Source organism: Enoplosus armatus, chromosome 23, assembly GCF_043641665.1.
Source record: "Enoplosus armatus isolate fEnoArm2 chromosome 23, fEnoArm2.hap1, whole genome shotgun sequence".
Classification (NCBI taxonomy): Eukaryota; Metazoa; Chordata; class Actinopteri; order Centrarchiformes; family Enoplosidae; genus Enoplosus; species Enoplosus armatus.
This window is the reverse complement of record NC_092202.1, coordinates 1,950,352-1,964,358: the sequence shown is the minus strand read 5'-3', so window position 1 is coordinate 1,964,358 and position 14,007 is coordinate 1,950,352. Positions and strand designations below refer to the sequence as shown.

Below are 14,007 nucleotides of genomic sequence, written 5' to 3'. Positions count from 1 at the left end.
AGACCTGCAGAGAAAGAGAAAGAGAGGGTGAACGAGTGCAGACTGCATGGTGGTGTGATGAATGACACGTCTCTGGGGTCCCACTCCTCCATCTGTCCATCCCTCCCTCCTCCCTCCCTCCTCCCTCCCTCCCTATCTCCCTCTTTTCTTCCCTCCTTCTTTCTCAACTCATCTCCCTCCTTTCTTTCTGCGCCCCGTCGTCCCTACTTCTTCTTTTTCTCTTCTCTCTCTCCTTTATTTACTTCCCTCCTTGCTTCCCCCTTCCTCTTTTCTCTCCTTCCTCCTTCTCTTTAGCTCTTTCTTCTTCCTCTTTTCTTCCCTCCTTCTTCCTTGACTCATCTCCCTCCCACCTTTCTGCGCTCTGTCATTCCTATTTCAGTACTTCCTCCCTTTCCTCTCTCCTTCCTTTTTCTCCCATCCTCCCTTCCATGCCCACTTCATTCTCTTATCTCCTTTGTTTCCCTCCTTCCCTTTTCTCCTTTTCCTTCCTCTGCCCTTTCTATCTTTCATTCCTTCTTTCTTTTTTTTCTGTCCTCTCCTCCACCTCCTCCATACTTTTCATCTCCCTTTCCTTCAACTTTTTTCTCCTCCACCGTTTCCTTTCCTCCTTCCTTATCTCTTTCTCCTCCCTTCCTACTCCTTTTCTCTCCTTCCCTCTCTTACATGTCTAACTTTCATTTTTCACTTGACATTTCACTTCCTCTTCCAACTTCCCCGCCTCCTTCATTTTCCTCCCTTCTCCTCTTCCTCCTATTCTTCATCTCACTTCCATCTCCCCACTTTCTCTCTCAACCTTCACTTCTCCTTCTCACCTCGCTCTTTCCTTCAAATCTTTTTACCAATTTTCTTTTTCCTCTCCATCTCCTCCCTCCCTCCATCCTTCCCTCCCTCCCTCCCTCCCTCCCTCCATCCTTCCCTCCATCCTTCCCTCCCTCCCCTTGACAGTGACTGTTGGCCTCCTTCTCTCTCTCCCTCTCTCCCCCTCTCTCTCCAGGATAAATAAAACATGGTTGTGTTTAGTGACATATGGACACAGCTCACTGTGGCATACTAATGACACACACACACACACACATTACTGACTGCACACACACATCAGGTGTGTGTGTGTGTGTGTGTGTGTGTGTGCGTAGAAGTGTGTATGTGTGTGTGTGTGTGTTTGTCGAACATTAGTGGAACCCAGAGAAAACATTTGCTCACTTATGATCGCTCATTAGCTCACACACACACATGCAGCACATATATACAACACACACACACACACACACACACACACACACACACACACACACACACACACTTGGCAGTCGTCGGATGTCGCATTCCGCCTCAGTCACACACACACGCACACACGCAGAGTTGGTCGTCTTAGCGGCCCTGCGTCCATGGAGACGCCACGTTGCCGGGGGAGACGGGCTGTTGTTTACGACCTCGCGGGCGCCACGGCGATGGGGGGCATCGGCCAATCACAGATGGACATTTATCACACTGTTAGAAAACACAGAGAGGAAGAGAGAGAGTTTGGAGAAAATAGTGAGAAGAGAGCAAAAAGGATGAGCAGATGACAGGAGAGAGGGGAGGAAGAGGAGGATGAAATGAGAGAGGAGGAGGAGGAGGAAGAGAAGATATGTTGTAAGATGGAAGGTGGAAGAAGGGAGACAGACAAGAGGAGCTAGAGGTAAAGATAGAAGAGAAGTAGGGATGATGAAGAAGAAGAAGAAGAGGAACTTTAGAGAGAAAGGTGGAAAGAAATTTTGAAAGAGGAGGAAGGAAGGAAGGAAGGAGGAGGTAACCCGCGAGGAGAAGATGGAGATAGAGGAGGGAAAGATGGACGGAGGAAGAATTGTGGAAGAAGAGGAAACTGTTCGAGGGAGGAAGCTGCAAAGAGAAGATGGTGGTACGGGAGGATGAAAGATAAAGACGGAGGAAGTAAAGAGAGAAATGAGACGTCCAGGATGAAAAAGAACTGAAAGGAGGTGAAAGGAGAGACAGACAGATGATGGACGATGGAGGAAGGAGGAGAAAGAGAGGGAGAGAAAGAGAGGGAGGAGGCATAAGCGACAACAAGAGAGTGATATCAGTTTAATTGGCCTCATCTTCCTTAACAAAGAAGCTGTGATGATAAGCGTGGGAGTGTGTGTGTGTGTGTGTGTGTGTGTGTGTGTGTGTGTGTGTGTGTGTGGTAACCTATGCAGGGTGCTGCGGCACTCATTTGACTTGTTAATTCACTTCAAAAACAGCTCAATGGTTTGCCTTGTCTTCTAACACACACACACACACACACACACACACTTCTTACAAATACACTTTGCACGTACACACTTGCAGCGCATAGACACGTGTTTGTGGTACAAACACACACATTTTGCAGCGACAAACATAAACACATCTGGCGCATGAACACACACACACACACACACACAGTACACACACAGTACACACAAGTACTCGGTGTAGGTTACAGATGAAGTGCTTTCAATCTTGTCATGAAAAGAATACACTCATCTGAGGACTCTTATGTGCACCTGCAGAGAGAGAGAGAGAGCAGGAGATCGAGGGAGAGATGAAGGGGGGAGGAGGGGGAGGGCTGAAGAGGACTTAAGTGACATTAAGTCTTTTTCATCTCTCCTCCTCTTCGTTTTTTTCCCTCCTGCATCACGTTTTCCCGCTTTTTCTGTACGACAACTAAACACACACCGTGATCAGTGGTGTGTGTGTGTGTGGCTGCTAGCGCCCCCCACTGGTGAGGAAGCCGTCAGTAATTAGAAAGTAGAGTGAAAACAGCTTGTTTCTGTTTGTTTCTGCTGTTCTGAAACACAGGAAGTGATACAGGAACATCAAAATAAAGCAACAGAAGATACGTGGAGACGGACGCTCGCACAGATTGATTGACAGCTGATCTGCAGTACAGAAACAAACAAACAGGACTAAATAAACAACAACATAACTCTTGAAGATTACAGTTTAATTGAATGATCCTTCGCTCATAAACAGCTAAAAGTGTGAAGTTCTGCCAGAACAAAATCAATGAGGTTATAAAGTATAATAACCTGCAGCTCACTTCATTACAATAAAACACTCTGAAGCGCTTGTTTTTACCAGCCGGCGAGTAATTACTGCTAATAAAAGAGGATTGTTGGTTCTGTGGAGAGTTGTTTTGTTTAAAGATTTGATGTCCACCAATTTGGTGATTTGTTTACTCTCAGATCACTGAAAGAAACAAAAAGCCTTTGCACGTTTCACACCACCATGTTTCAGAAATAAAGGAATAATAAACATATTTTTTCCCCAAATAGACGCACACTATTCAAATTCAATTTATAGCACTGACCTTACTATTGACTTCAACCTCTAACCTTTGACCTCTAACAGGGAACAGAACACCCAACCACTGACTTATACTTTGACTTTATATATTGACTTTATTAAGCAAAAGAACCCGTAACCACTGACTTTAAATAACTAATATGAGCCCAAACTATTGACTTTAAAGACAAAAAACAATGGTCACTGTCTTACAGGGAGTAGAACCATTAACACTGAAGGTTTTACTGTGTTACTTAGGTGACCTACAAACCCAGCTGCTCTTCCAATTCATATTGGCAAACTTAATGGAAAGTTCTAATGGAGTCTGGTGACTAAATGCACTGGTGACTTCCTGTTGAGCTGTCTACAGAGTCAAGAACATCTTAAAGTCAACGACTTTGCAAAAACAATGACTCTAAAGCCAGTGTCTGTTAGAGATGACACAAAATGGCCGCTGTAAAATGGTTTCCAAATGGGCGTCTTGGACTTCCAGTGAAAGCTAAAGATGGGCGACCTAAGTGCCCGAGTGCGGAGCTGAAATCTATTTGACTCAGCACAAGAGCAATCGACTGCATTTGTAAATTGGCACTCCGAGTGCTCGCAGGAAGAAGGAGGGAAAAAAAAAAAAAAAACACAGAAAAACAAAAAAAGCCAGAACACTGTGTTTCTAAATTCAGAACACAAAGAGCAATTCCTCTGTTTTCCTGTTTGTTTTATTCAAAGTGTCACTCCGTCTCTGAGAGCGCGTTCGGAGCACTTCGTCAGAGATGTAGGTGCAGTGGATTAAATATTTACGACCGACGGCCAAATGGGGTGGGTTTCACGCGAGCTCAGGAGGGGGGGGTTTAGGACTCTCGAAGATCAACCCAACAGCCTCCACCAGCAAACTCAAAGCTATTAAAGACCATCCTGGCGCACTGTGCGGTGAAGGACACTGTCAGATCTCGTTTAGAGTATCGCCTGCCATGTGGCGGATGCTTTTACTGAAAAAGGCCTTACAGTGGCAGGAGAGGGGGCACGTGTTTGCATGATAGGTGGTGTTAATGACTTTGTCCTACATAGTAAAACAGAGTCCTGAACGTACACAAAAAAGAGATGTTGTGTTGAGAACAGAGTGAAACCTTGAAGTTCTCCAGTCTGTGTCTTGGTCACCTGATTGCTCAAAACTTAATTTAACCTACCTTCCTGCAAAAATCTTACTTATTTGTGTCATTTTCATGCTGTGATGACGTGTTTCCCAAACGATTAAGCTCTTATTTTTGAAGTCTAAGTGGGTTTTTGGGGTGCTTAAGTCTCAAGTCAAACGTTTCGGCGTTCGAAACTTTAACTGCCATCAACATCTTTAGTATATTTTGGGTTATTTGGTTATAGTTTCCTGATTTTCACTGACAATAAGCAACAAAACATGGCACATTTTTTATTTTCTCCTTGGCTGTGTAACTACGATTTTAGGGACACTAAAAATGACATAAGACAAAATATCTTATTGTTTGTTCAGCATTGTTTCTGTCTCTGCTCATCTTAACTTTCGGATTCTTCTTCATTTGGCCATTCAAATCATTTGGTACAGACATTAATGTCTCCCCTAAACTTTGTACCAACCCATTTGGTACAGTAGATGTAGAGATATTGCACAGGATAAGTGACACATTTGACCTGCTGGTGGCGCTAGAGGAAAAGTCAGAGGATTATTAGAGTCTTAGGATTCATCCTGCGGGCATCATGAATGTCTGTACCACATTTCATGGCAATCCATCCCATAGATGATGAGATATATCAGTGTGAACTAACCAACCTACATCAGCATTCCTAAAGCCACGCTAGCGGCATGGCTAACAAACAATGCTACAATGATAACAAATACACAACAGACGACATAAAAAAGGGTCTTTAAATCTTGACTTTCCCCTCAAAGAGTAAAGTCACCATCATGTGAGCGCTGGTGAGAAAAGTCCTCTGGAAAAGTTTGATTTCTCAGCCCCGGTTGCGATGTTTTATCATGTTATGCTGACGATTCACTTCCGTTCTGCCATAATCCTGTTTGTCCTTAACTTACTTCCTGTTTCCATTCCTTCTCCCTGCCTTCTCCTCCTCTCCCGTTCTCCCGTTCGTCCTTCGGAAAGCATTAGGATGCACGTGAAGGAAAAAAGAGATGAGTAAACAATGTATGGACAACCCACAGGAGACACACACACACACAGGAATATATTTATTCTCTCACACACACACACACACACACACAGGTTCTATATGATGCGTGTGTCTTTGAAGCAGTCTGTCAATCAATCACACACTAATTCCCAAGGTTCCGTGGTCGCCATTAGCGACGGGGTCGATGCTCTGTAACCGTGGACACAGCGGACAGCCATCGATCTGAGAGAGTGTGTGTGTGTGTGTGTGTTTGATAGTCATGATGGAGAACAGTATTGTGGCTCTGCCCTCACTATTGATTGTCTTCTGGTTCCATTGAGGCGAAGCGGGCGTCCTGAGTGTGTGTCCGAGTGTGTGTGTGTGTGTGTGTAAGTCCACGTGTGTGTGTGTGTGTGTGTAGAGCTGTTTCCTGTATCTGTATATGCATCTTTGTGTGTGTGTCAAGGTGTTCCTCAGTAATCAATGTGTGAACGCAGTCCTGACCCCACAGATGGACTCCATTTTCCATTTGTATTCCCGCCCTCCTTTCTCTCATCTTTTTTTTTTCTTCCTAATTTAAAAAAACTTTATTTGCTAACATTTCCACTTCCAGCAAAACAGAAACAGATTGTTGTTACCAGCCTGCAACAAAGTGCTCTTACTAGTTTTGTTGGACAGTTTTTTTTCGGTTGGTCCAGACAGAAATATCTCAACATCTACTCGACCTCATGTTCACGTTCCCTTCAGGATGAATGACTTTGAAGATCCCTCAGCTTTTCATCTAGCGCCATCATCAGGTCAAAGTTTTAATTTGTCCAATACTTTGCTTTATGACCAACCTCAGCTGAACTTTGTGTTTAGTGCTAATTAGCAAATCTAGCATGCTAACAAGCTAAACTAAGAAGGTGAACAAGGTAAACATTATACCTGCTAAACACTGTTAGCATGCTGGCGTTAGCATTTAGACTGCAGGCCTTTAGTTTTCTTTTTATTCATTTGAACAGACGTCTGTTATAAACTATTTAAATGTTGTGATTAGCTTGTTTTCCTCCTTATTTAGCAATAAAAGTTTAAATGTCAGTTTTACAAATATTGCGTTATTAGTTGATCGACAGGCTACTTTGATAATCAATTAGTTTAAGTCATGTTTTAAGTATAGATGCCAAGATTTCCTCTTTTTCACATCCTTTTAAACTGAATATCTTTTTGATACTTTGGACGGCTGGTTGGACAAAACAAACATTTGAAGTTGTCATTTGGTTCAAGTTCAGTCGATTATTCAAGAAAACAAAGAGCAGATTAATGGATACTGAAAATATCTGTTAGTTGTATTTCTTTTCTACTATCACAGTAGTACTTACTGTATTTGCCGTTCATAAACAATACAAATAGGATTTAATGTTTAACATTTAATATGCATGAATTACAACATAACTTTCTCTCACTTCTTCACTCCTTGTTTTCCCGCCTGACGTTCTTCTTCTGTTTCTCTTTTCTATTCTATTTGACCTCTTTGCCTTCATCCATCCCACTCCTGCACGTCACTCATTCTTCTTTCTGACTGTTTTTCCATTTCCAGACCTCTCTCATGTTTCCTCTCCCGCCTTTCCATCTTTATATCCTCCTGTCTCCGTCTTTTTCCTCTTTCCTCTTCCTTTCACATCAATCCTACTTCGTTTCCTTCCCTTTTCTCCTTCGTTTTTTTCCTTTTCCTCGGCCTCCTTTGTTTTTTTTCTCCATTCTCTTTACCTTTAATGCATTTTTCATGAGCATGTTTACATCCTCTGTTGTAGTGCAAAACAAATTAATGCATTTCAAGTAGTTTTTATCATCTTTATCACCAGTAAAGTCAGAGAAAGCATTTTGAAAAATGTGTTTTTTTTCACATATTATTTACATCTGATTGATAATATTTCCTATAACCTTCATTTTGTGTTTGTGAGCAGCAGCTCCTCCTCTCCTCCTCTCCTCATTTTTGGCCTCCTTTCCTCCGTCATGCTTCTCCATTTCTTTCCTCCTCCTCTCTCTCAGCAGGACGGCAGACAATACGTCTGGTCACTCTGCCTCGGGCTCTTTGACTGGACCTCTTTCTTTCTTTCTTTCTTTCTTTCTTTCTCGGTAGCTTTTCCTCATTATGTTCACAAACAGTCTGATATATTATAAATCACTTACTGGTGGATTCTGGAGGAATAAATCAGATTAGCAAAATAAATAAAAGTAATCATGTAATTTTTTTTCCATGTCATGATGGAGATATATTTAAATATACATGCAAATAAAATGAATTGAGAGTATTTTATTCTTAACATTGTCTGGAAAACTAGCTTTAAAACTGCAATAATATGGCAATATTTTTTTATATATGTTGATATGATGAACTTCTCAGCTGTTTATTGACACATCCAGCAGATACAGAGAAACATGGAGTGTTTTCTGATCAGTCTTCTCTCTCTGTTAGCTCTGTGTTTGGTCTCCACCAACTCCTGAGGGAAACATCTGTCTCTGTAGCAGCTAAATGCTGCACTGTGTTGAGCAGCGAGTCTCTGACTGTCTCGTGTACAGGTGATATTTTACAGCTTTTTTTTGGCTGGAAACTGGAGTGTGAGAGTGAAACTAAACAGTGAAGTTGCAGGTAATGATTCTCTATTGATTAGAGAAACTTTAAAGACACAATTCCATCCAAATGTGGTGCAAAATTTAACCGAATTTTCAGAAACTGCAGAAGAAAATGGAATATATGTAGAAAATGTGCATAAAAACAGGAGGGTAGAAACCCACCTAGTGACTCATTCTGGCCTCATCCTGCAGGATTGTTTATATTGTTTTAAATAAAGGACAATAAACATGAATCAACACCGACATTTTCATCATCAATGTTAGCTCATCAGCTAATTCACACAACTAAAACCTCACCAAACGTTAAAAAAACATTATACACGCACTAAAAGTTTTCTCCTCGACTCTCTGCGGCGTGTCCCGCGTCCTCATCAACAAACACAAGAGACAAACCGCCACTTTCCCTGTTTTACGGTCCGTCCTGCTGAAACATCACTTCCTGAATGATCTGAACAGAGTAAAGCAGGTCTCAGCCCAAACAACAAAGTTCATTTTAAATGAAAACAGGTTGAAATCATCTTTACAAGCCTCACGGACATCAAATCAGACTGCAGGAACATCAAGTAACTCCGCTGCCACAGAGTTTTTACTTCCTTTTCCCCACTTTTAGGACTTTTAGGACTTTTAGGAATTAAAAAATCTAAACTAAAAACTAGACGAATGGAGATTTTGTTCTCAGTGTGTAAGTTTTTAACTTTTTACCTCCAGTTCATTTTTAACCTCCCTCCTCCCTCATCCATCCATCCTGCTTTAAATTAAATTTCAAACAACGCGACAGCTCCTCCTCCTCCTCCTCCTCCTCCTCTGCTCCTTTTTCTCCTCCTCCCTCTATCTTGTTTTCTTTATAGCTTGCAGACAACTGTACTGTGTGTGTAATGGACATTCCTCAAAGGCCGTCAACCGTGACCAGGGCAAAACCAACTGACCTACACACACGTACACACACACACACACACACACACACGAATACAAATATGCACAGATAAGCATGCATGCATTCCCCCTCTAACACACACACATTTATACATGAAAGCAATCTGTACACACACACACTCAGCATGACGCATAAAGCTCACGTGCACACTTACAAACATAATAGTGTATTTACACAATAAAGCGCACGCACACACACACACACACACACACACACACACACACACACACACACACACACACAGGGTCATCGCTCTCACTCTGCTGGTTGTTGTGTATAGAAGTCAGTTCCAGGTCAGTGCACAGAGCCAGGGATCTTAGTCCATACAAAAGACTGTGTGTGTGTGTGTGTGTGTGTGTGTGTGTGTGTGTGTGTGTGTGTGTGTGTAGTGGTGGGGGTGTGTTCCCTATGTGTGTGTGTGTGTGTGTGTGTGTGTGTTTTGTTTGTCTGCATGTGTGTATCAGTGAATATACATCAGCCCCGAGGCGTCTGAAACGGCACTCACACCCTGAGACACTTCAACAAAACGCTCAAACTGAAAAGAAGAACTTCTGACAGCGACAGCGAGCGTCAGCACGTGTGTCACAGCTCGCTGCAAAGCATCATGGGTAAAGGCGGGCAGCACCTGTGAGGTCCTGAGGAGGCGTGATCAGAAGCTGTGGCTGGTTAGTTGTGAGGAATAAACAGGGCTGATTGATTTTTAGGGCGGCTGATGATTTCAATATTGTGAGAGTGTGTGTGATGTTTGTCATAATGATGATGAAGATGATGAAGGTAACAGTAGTGTGTGTGTGTGTGTGTGTGTGTGTGTGTGTGTGTGTGTGTGTGTGTGTGTGTGTGTGTGTCACAGGCCTGACAGCAGCAGCTATGGCCGAGCTCCAGAAGCTGCAGAAGATGAAGATGATGATGAGTCTCCAGAACGGCAACGAGTCAGACAACGACGACCTGCACTCCAACACAGGTAACACACACACACACCTACACCTGAAACACCTGTACATCAAGTACTGTACTTAAGTACAGCTTTGAGGTACTTCTACTTCATTACAGTGTCTGTGAATAATGTTTACTGGACAAGAAATGAAGTGAAATAATCAACATCTCAGAATAAAACTTTTACAGTTAAAAAGTTTCTCTCCTCCTCCACCTTCCCTCAGTGTTGAGATTCCTCTGCTCACGTTGTGATAACATTTACAGTATTTATAAAAATGACTTTAACATCCCAAAAAAATGTTCTCAACGTTAAAAACTGTGTCTCAACGTTTCAGTTGTTTTATTTGAACTTGAGATGGTGAAAGAACCAAACTCAAACATGAACAATATATTCTACAATGTTCAGAGATACATTTTAGTGAAACTACTTGTCCAAATATTGAATTTAAGGGAAAATACTCGAACCTCTTAGAGGCAGAAAGCTCTGGCAGAGTTGATGAATGAGGACTTTGTGATTCGCCATGCAGAAAGTTTCAGAGACGTGTAAACACTCTTTAAAGTGTCCTGAAACCTCACGAGAGGGACAAATCAGTGACGATGAATATAAATACATGCTTCAAGACCTGTTATACACATATATAAACATTTATAAGCAGTATATAAACTCTTAAATAGTTGACGTTATATGCAGATATAAGTATTTATAACTCCTCCACCTATAAGTGGAGGCTACTGTTGTAATAATATAAAATATGTTAATTTTACACTTATAAATAGCTGCTTACTGTCTTTTTTATCTTTTGTTTCATTAATAAATAATCAAACTGAAATGCTGTTTAGTTTCACTTCATCATTCAGTTTGACATCACGTTCATGTTCAAACAACAGATAATAATAATAATAATAATAATAATAAAGAAGACATATGTGGGTGCTTGCAGCCGTCATCCCTGATTCATAATGTTCAGTCTAAAAGTCTCTATCAGGAAAAAGTACTAAGTGACATATAAAAACAAAGACTTAAAACACACACACACACACACACACTTTCCGGCCCACTCCATCTCTGCTGTGTTTGCTTCTCTGAATTATTAAAAAGACAGAGAACAAAAAGCAAAGAGAAAAGAAAAGAGAGAGCGCGTGCAGTCCTTCCTTCTGTTTCTATTTTTCTTCCTTTTCTTCAGCTGACCTGACAAACCGGCCGATAGAGTTACACTTCCTCTATTCTCTCCTTTTCTATTTATTCTCTCCTCTTCTTCTTCTTTTATTTCATTGAGTTTGCTTTGTTTCGCGAGTGCGTGGAAAGCCTTCTTTTCATTGTCCGACCTTATTTTCTTTGTAAGAGACACTCACACCAGCCTGGGAAACTCCGGCGGACAATAGAGCCGAGGAACAAGTGTACGAATGAAAAAGAAAATAAAGCGAGGGAGGACAGAGGGGGAGAAATGGACTCATAATGAGAGAAAGGGATATTTAGGGCGAGAGGGGGGAAAAGAAAAGATGCCTCTGTGTTTGATGGGTGAAAGTCGATCGCTCGGGCTTCAGTGACAGTCGGATCTGTTTGTTTTCATCATAGAAATGAGAAAAACACGAGAGAGGGATGAATGAGAGGGACAGATCCATGTGTCAGTAGAGTCCAGACACAAAGGCAGAGGGAGAAGGCCGAAGTGTGAGGGAAGAGACGAGAGAGTGAAACGTGAAGGGAAGAGCAGAGAGAAGACAACAAAAGCAGAGTGAGCGAGGCGGAGACAGAAAGATGGAGGTCAGATTCCTTCTTGAGTGATTTGAAAGAACTTCAAGCAATTTCAAGGCACCTAAACCAAAAGGAAATGTTCATACTGAGAGCAGATGATCCTGGATTTACATTTTGACGCCATGTCGGTCAATCTAACTCCGGTCCGGTTCGGTCCAAATATGAAAAGACATATTACCAGATTATGTTGAAAATCAAGGCTTTTTCAAGGAGTATATATTCGAATTCAAGCATATTCCTAACCTTGAAGACACAGATGTTGAAATTTTAAAAGCAACTTTCAAGACTTTGTGGTCCAGACCTGTTGAACGAGTCGCGTACAGAACGAACTTCAAGTTAAAATAATAATAAATAACTAAAATAAATGTACGGAGCCCGGGAAACGTCACGGAGGGAATAAACGCTCACAGTGAAAGAGGCTAAACTCAGCGTAGATCAAAGGTGTCAAACTGAGAGTTTTACGCTCTCTGTAATATTGGAACTAACGGGAGTTTGAAAGTTTTGCAGGAGTGACGTTATTGTTTCCACGTACCGGACACGACCTCTCTCAACGACACAACATGGCAGCAGATAACAAGAATGAGAACACATGTTAATGTATCGTGACTCCTCCCACATTTTAAACGTTTAATATTCACAGTAAAATAAATAAAAATAAATGAACTGATGGAGGCTCGATCATCATGTTTTATTTTGAGATTTTCTGATTTTGTTAACATATGTTAGCATGCTAACTCGTAGCCTTCGGTTCTGCCACAGCAGGTCTTTCTGCAGGTCCAGGTCTCTGGAGTCATTTCTGATCCTGCTGAATGTCTTCGATAACTGAGTTAAACGACAGGCAGCTTGTTTTGTGATGGAGTGTGTGTGTGCACAAGTGTTTGACCATCATCTTTATTAACTCGAGGTTTTATTTGCCAACATGTGGACAGAAACAGATGTGGGTCTGAACCGGCACGGAGAGAATAAATCAAGACGTATTTTTAACAAGTCAATTTGAATTAAACTGAATTAAACTCAAGCAAAAGAGCAAGTTAGCGAGAGAGGAAGATAGTGACGGAGGAGGGAGAATAAAAGAGAGGTAGAGAAGGAGAGGACAAGGCCAAGGAAAAAATGAGAAGTGTGTGTGTGAACATCTGCCCATCTGTTTATACTTCTTTTCTTCCCTGGTGTAAATGGCAGAGGGGATGAGGCCCAGCTGTCATCTACACACACACACACTAACACACTAGCACACACACTAACACACTAACACACACACACAGCGCAGGGAATTCAGTAGGCAATAATAGAGAGAGACGGTTGCTAATTCAAACTAATGGAGGGAGATGAAGATGGATGAGAGAGGGAACTGGGGAGCAGAGAGAGAGACGTGGAGGGCGAGAGAGGCAGCGTCACACAGAGAGAGAGAGAGAGAGGGAGGGAGACGGTACAGGAATGGAGAAAGAGAAAGTGTTTGTTTCAAGATATTTTCAAACTTTATATTTGCTGTAATTAAACTCTGTGTTTGTAAAGATCTTTGTTTACATCGATTTTAACCGATAAACACTTTTAAATACAGACGCATGTTCTTTATTTTAAAAGGATCAGATCAGTTAAAACGAAATGTTTTTCCCCGACTTTTAGACGCTCGTCCATACGTTGTTTTGTCACTTTTCACATCATGTTACAGGAAATAAGCTCAGGAATGCAAATACCCCAATAAGCATTTTGTGTTTCATGTAAGTAACAGAAGAATTTCAAGTCATTAAAAAAAGGGAAAAAAAGAATAAATACAAATGTTAGATTTTTGTTTTTACAATAAAAAAAACGTTTTATGATTAATATCAACTGATAATTACAATTTAAGATACACTTTGTTTTGTTTCAGAGTACAACAGAAAATCCTCACCGATCACTGAAACAGTGAACTGTAACCACACCAAAACACTGAAACTAACCATAAACTGTTTTCTCCTTCTACAAGTAGCCATGGTATAAGTGTGATAATGCACCCTGAGGTGTGCTGATATAGAGAATAATGGACTTAGCTAGTCACAGCAGGCCTGTCACACTTCACTTTTGTGTTTTTTAAGCGTTTCCAAACCCAGAAACACTCCGAAACAGTGTGTTCATCTGTTCCAACGTAAGCCGCAAACATTAGCATGCCAGGCAAACTAGATTTCTACTGCTAACGTAGCCAAGCAGCGCGTCTTTCGCTAACTACATCATTTTGTGGGGTTACAGGTTAGAAAAAGGTCCTGGATGCTACAAGCTACAATCAAAACCAGTGGAACATTAGTGGCTTGATAAACTATGTTAGCATAAATCTGCAGATGTGCTAACGGAAAGCTTGATG

General features: G+C 41.5%; 1 protein-coding gene across 1 annotated transcript in view; it reads left to right on the top strand.

Moving 5' to 3' along the window:
* dachb (dachshund b) overlaps positions 1-14,007 on the top strand; it is a 75,380-nt gene that overhangs the window by 45,483 nt on the left and 15,890 nt on the right. The window contains exon 3 of the mRNA XM_070929887.1: positions 9,837-9,947. Within this exon, the coding sequence (XP_070785988.1) occupies positions 9,837-9,947 (111 nt within the window). The remainder of the gene's footprint in view (positions 1-9,836; positions 9,948-14,007) is intronic.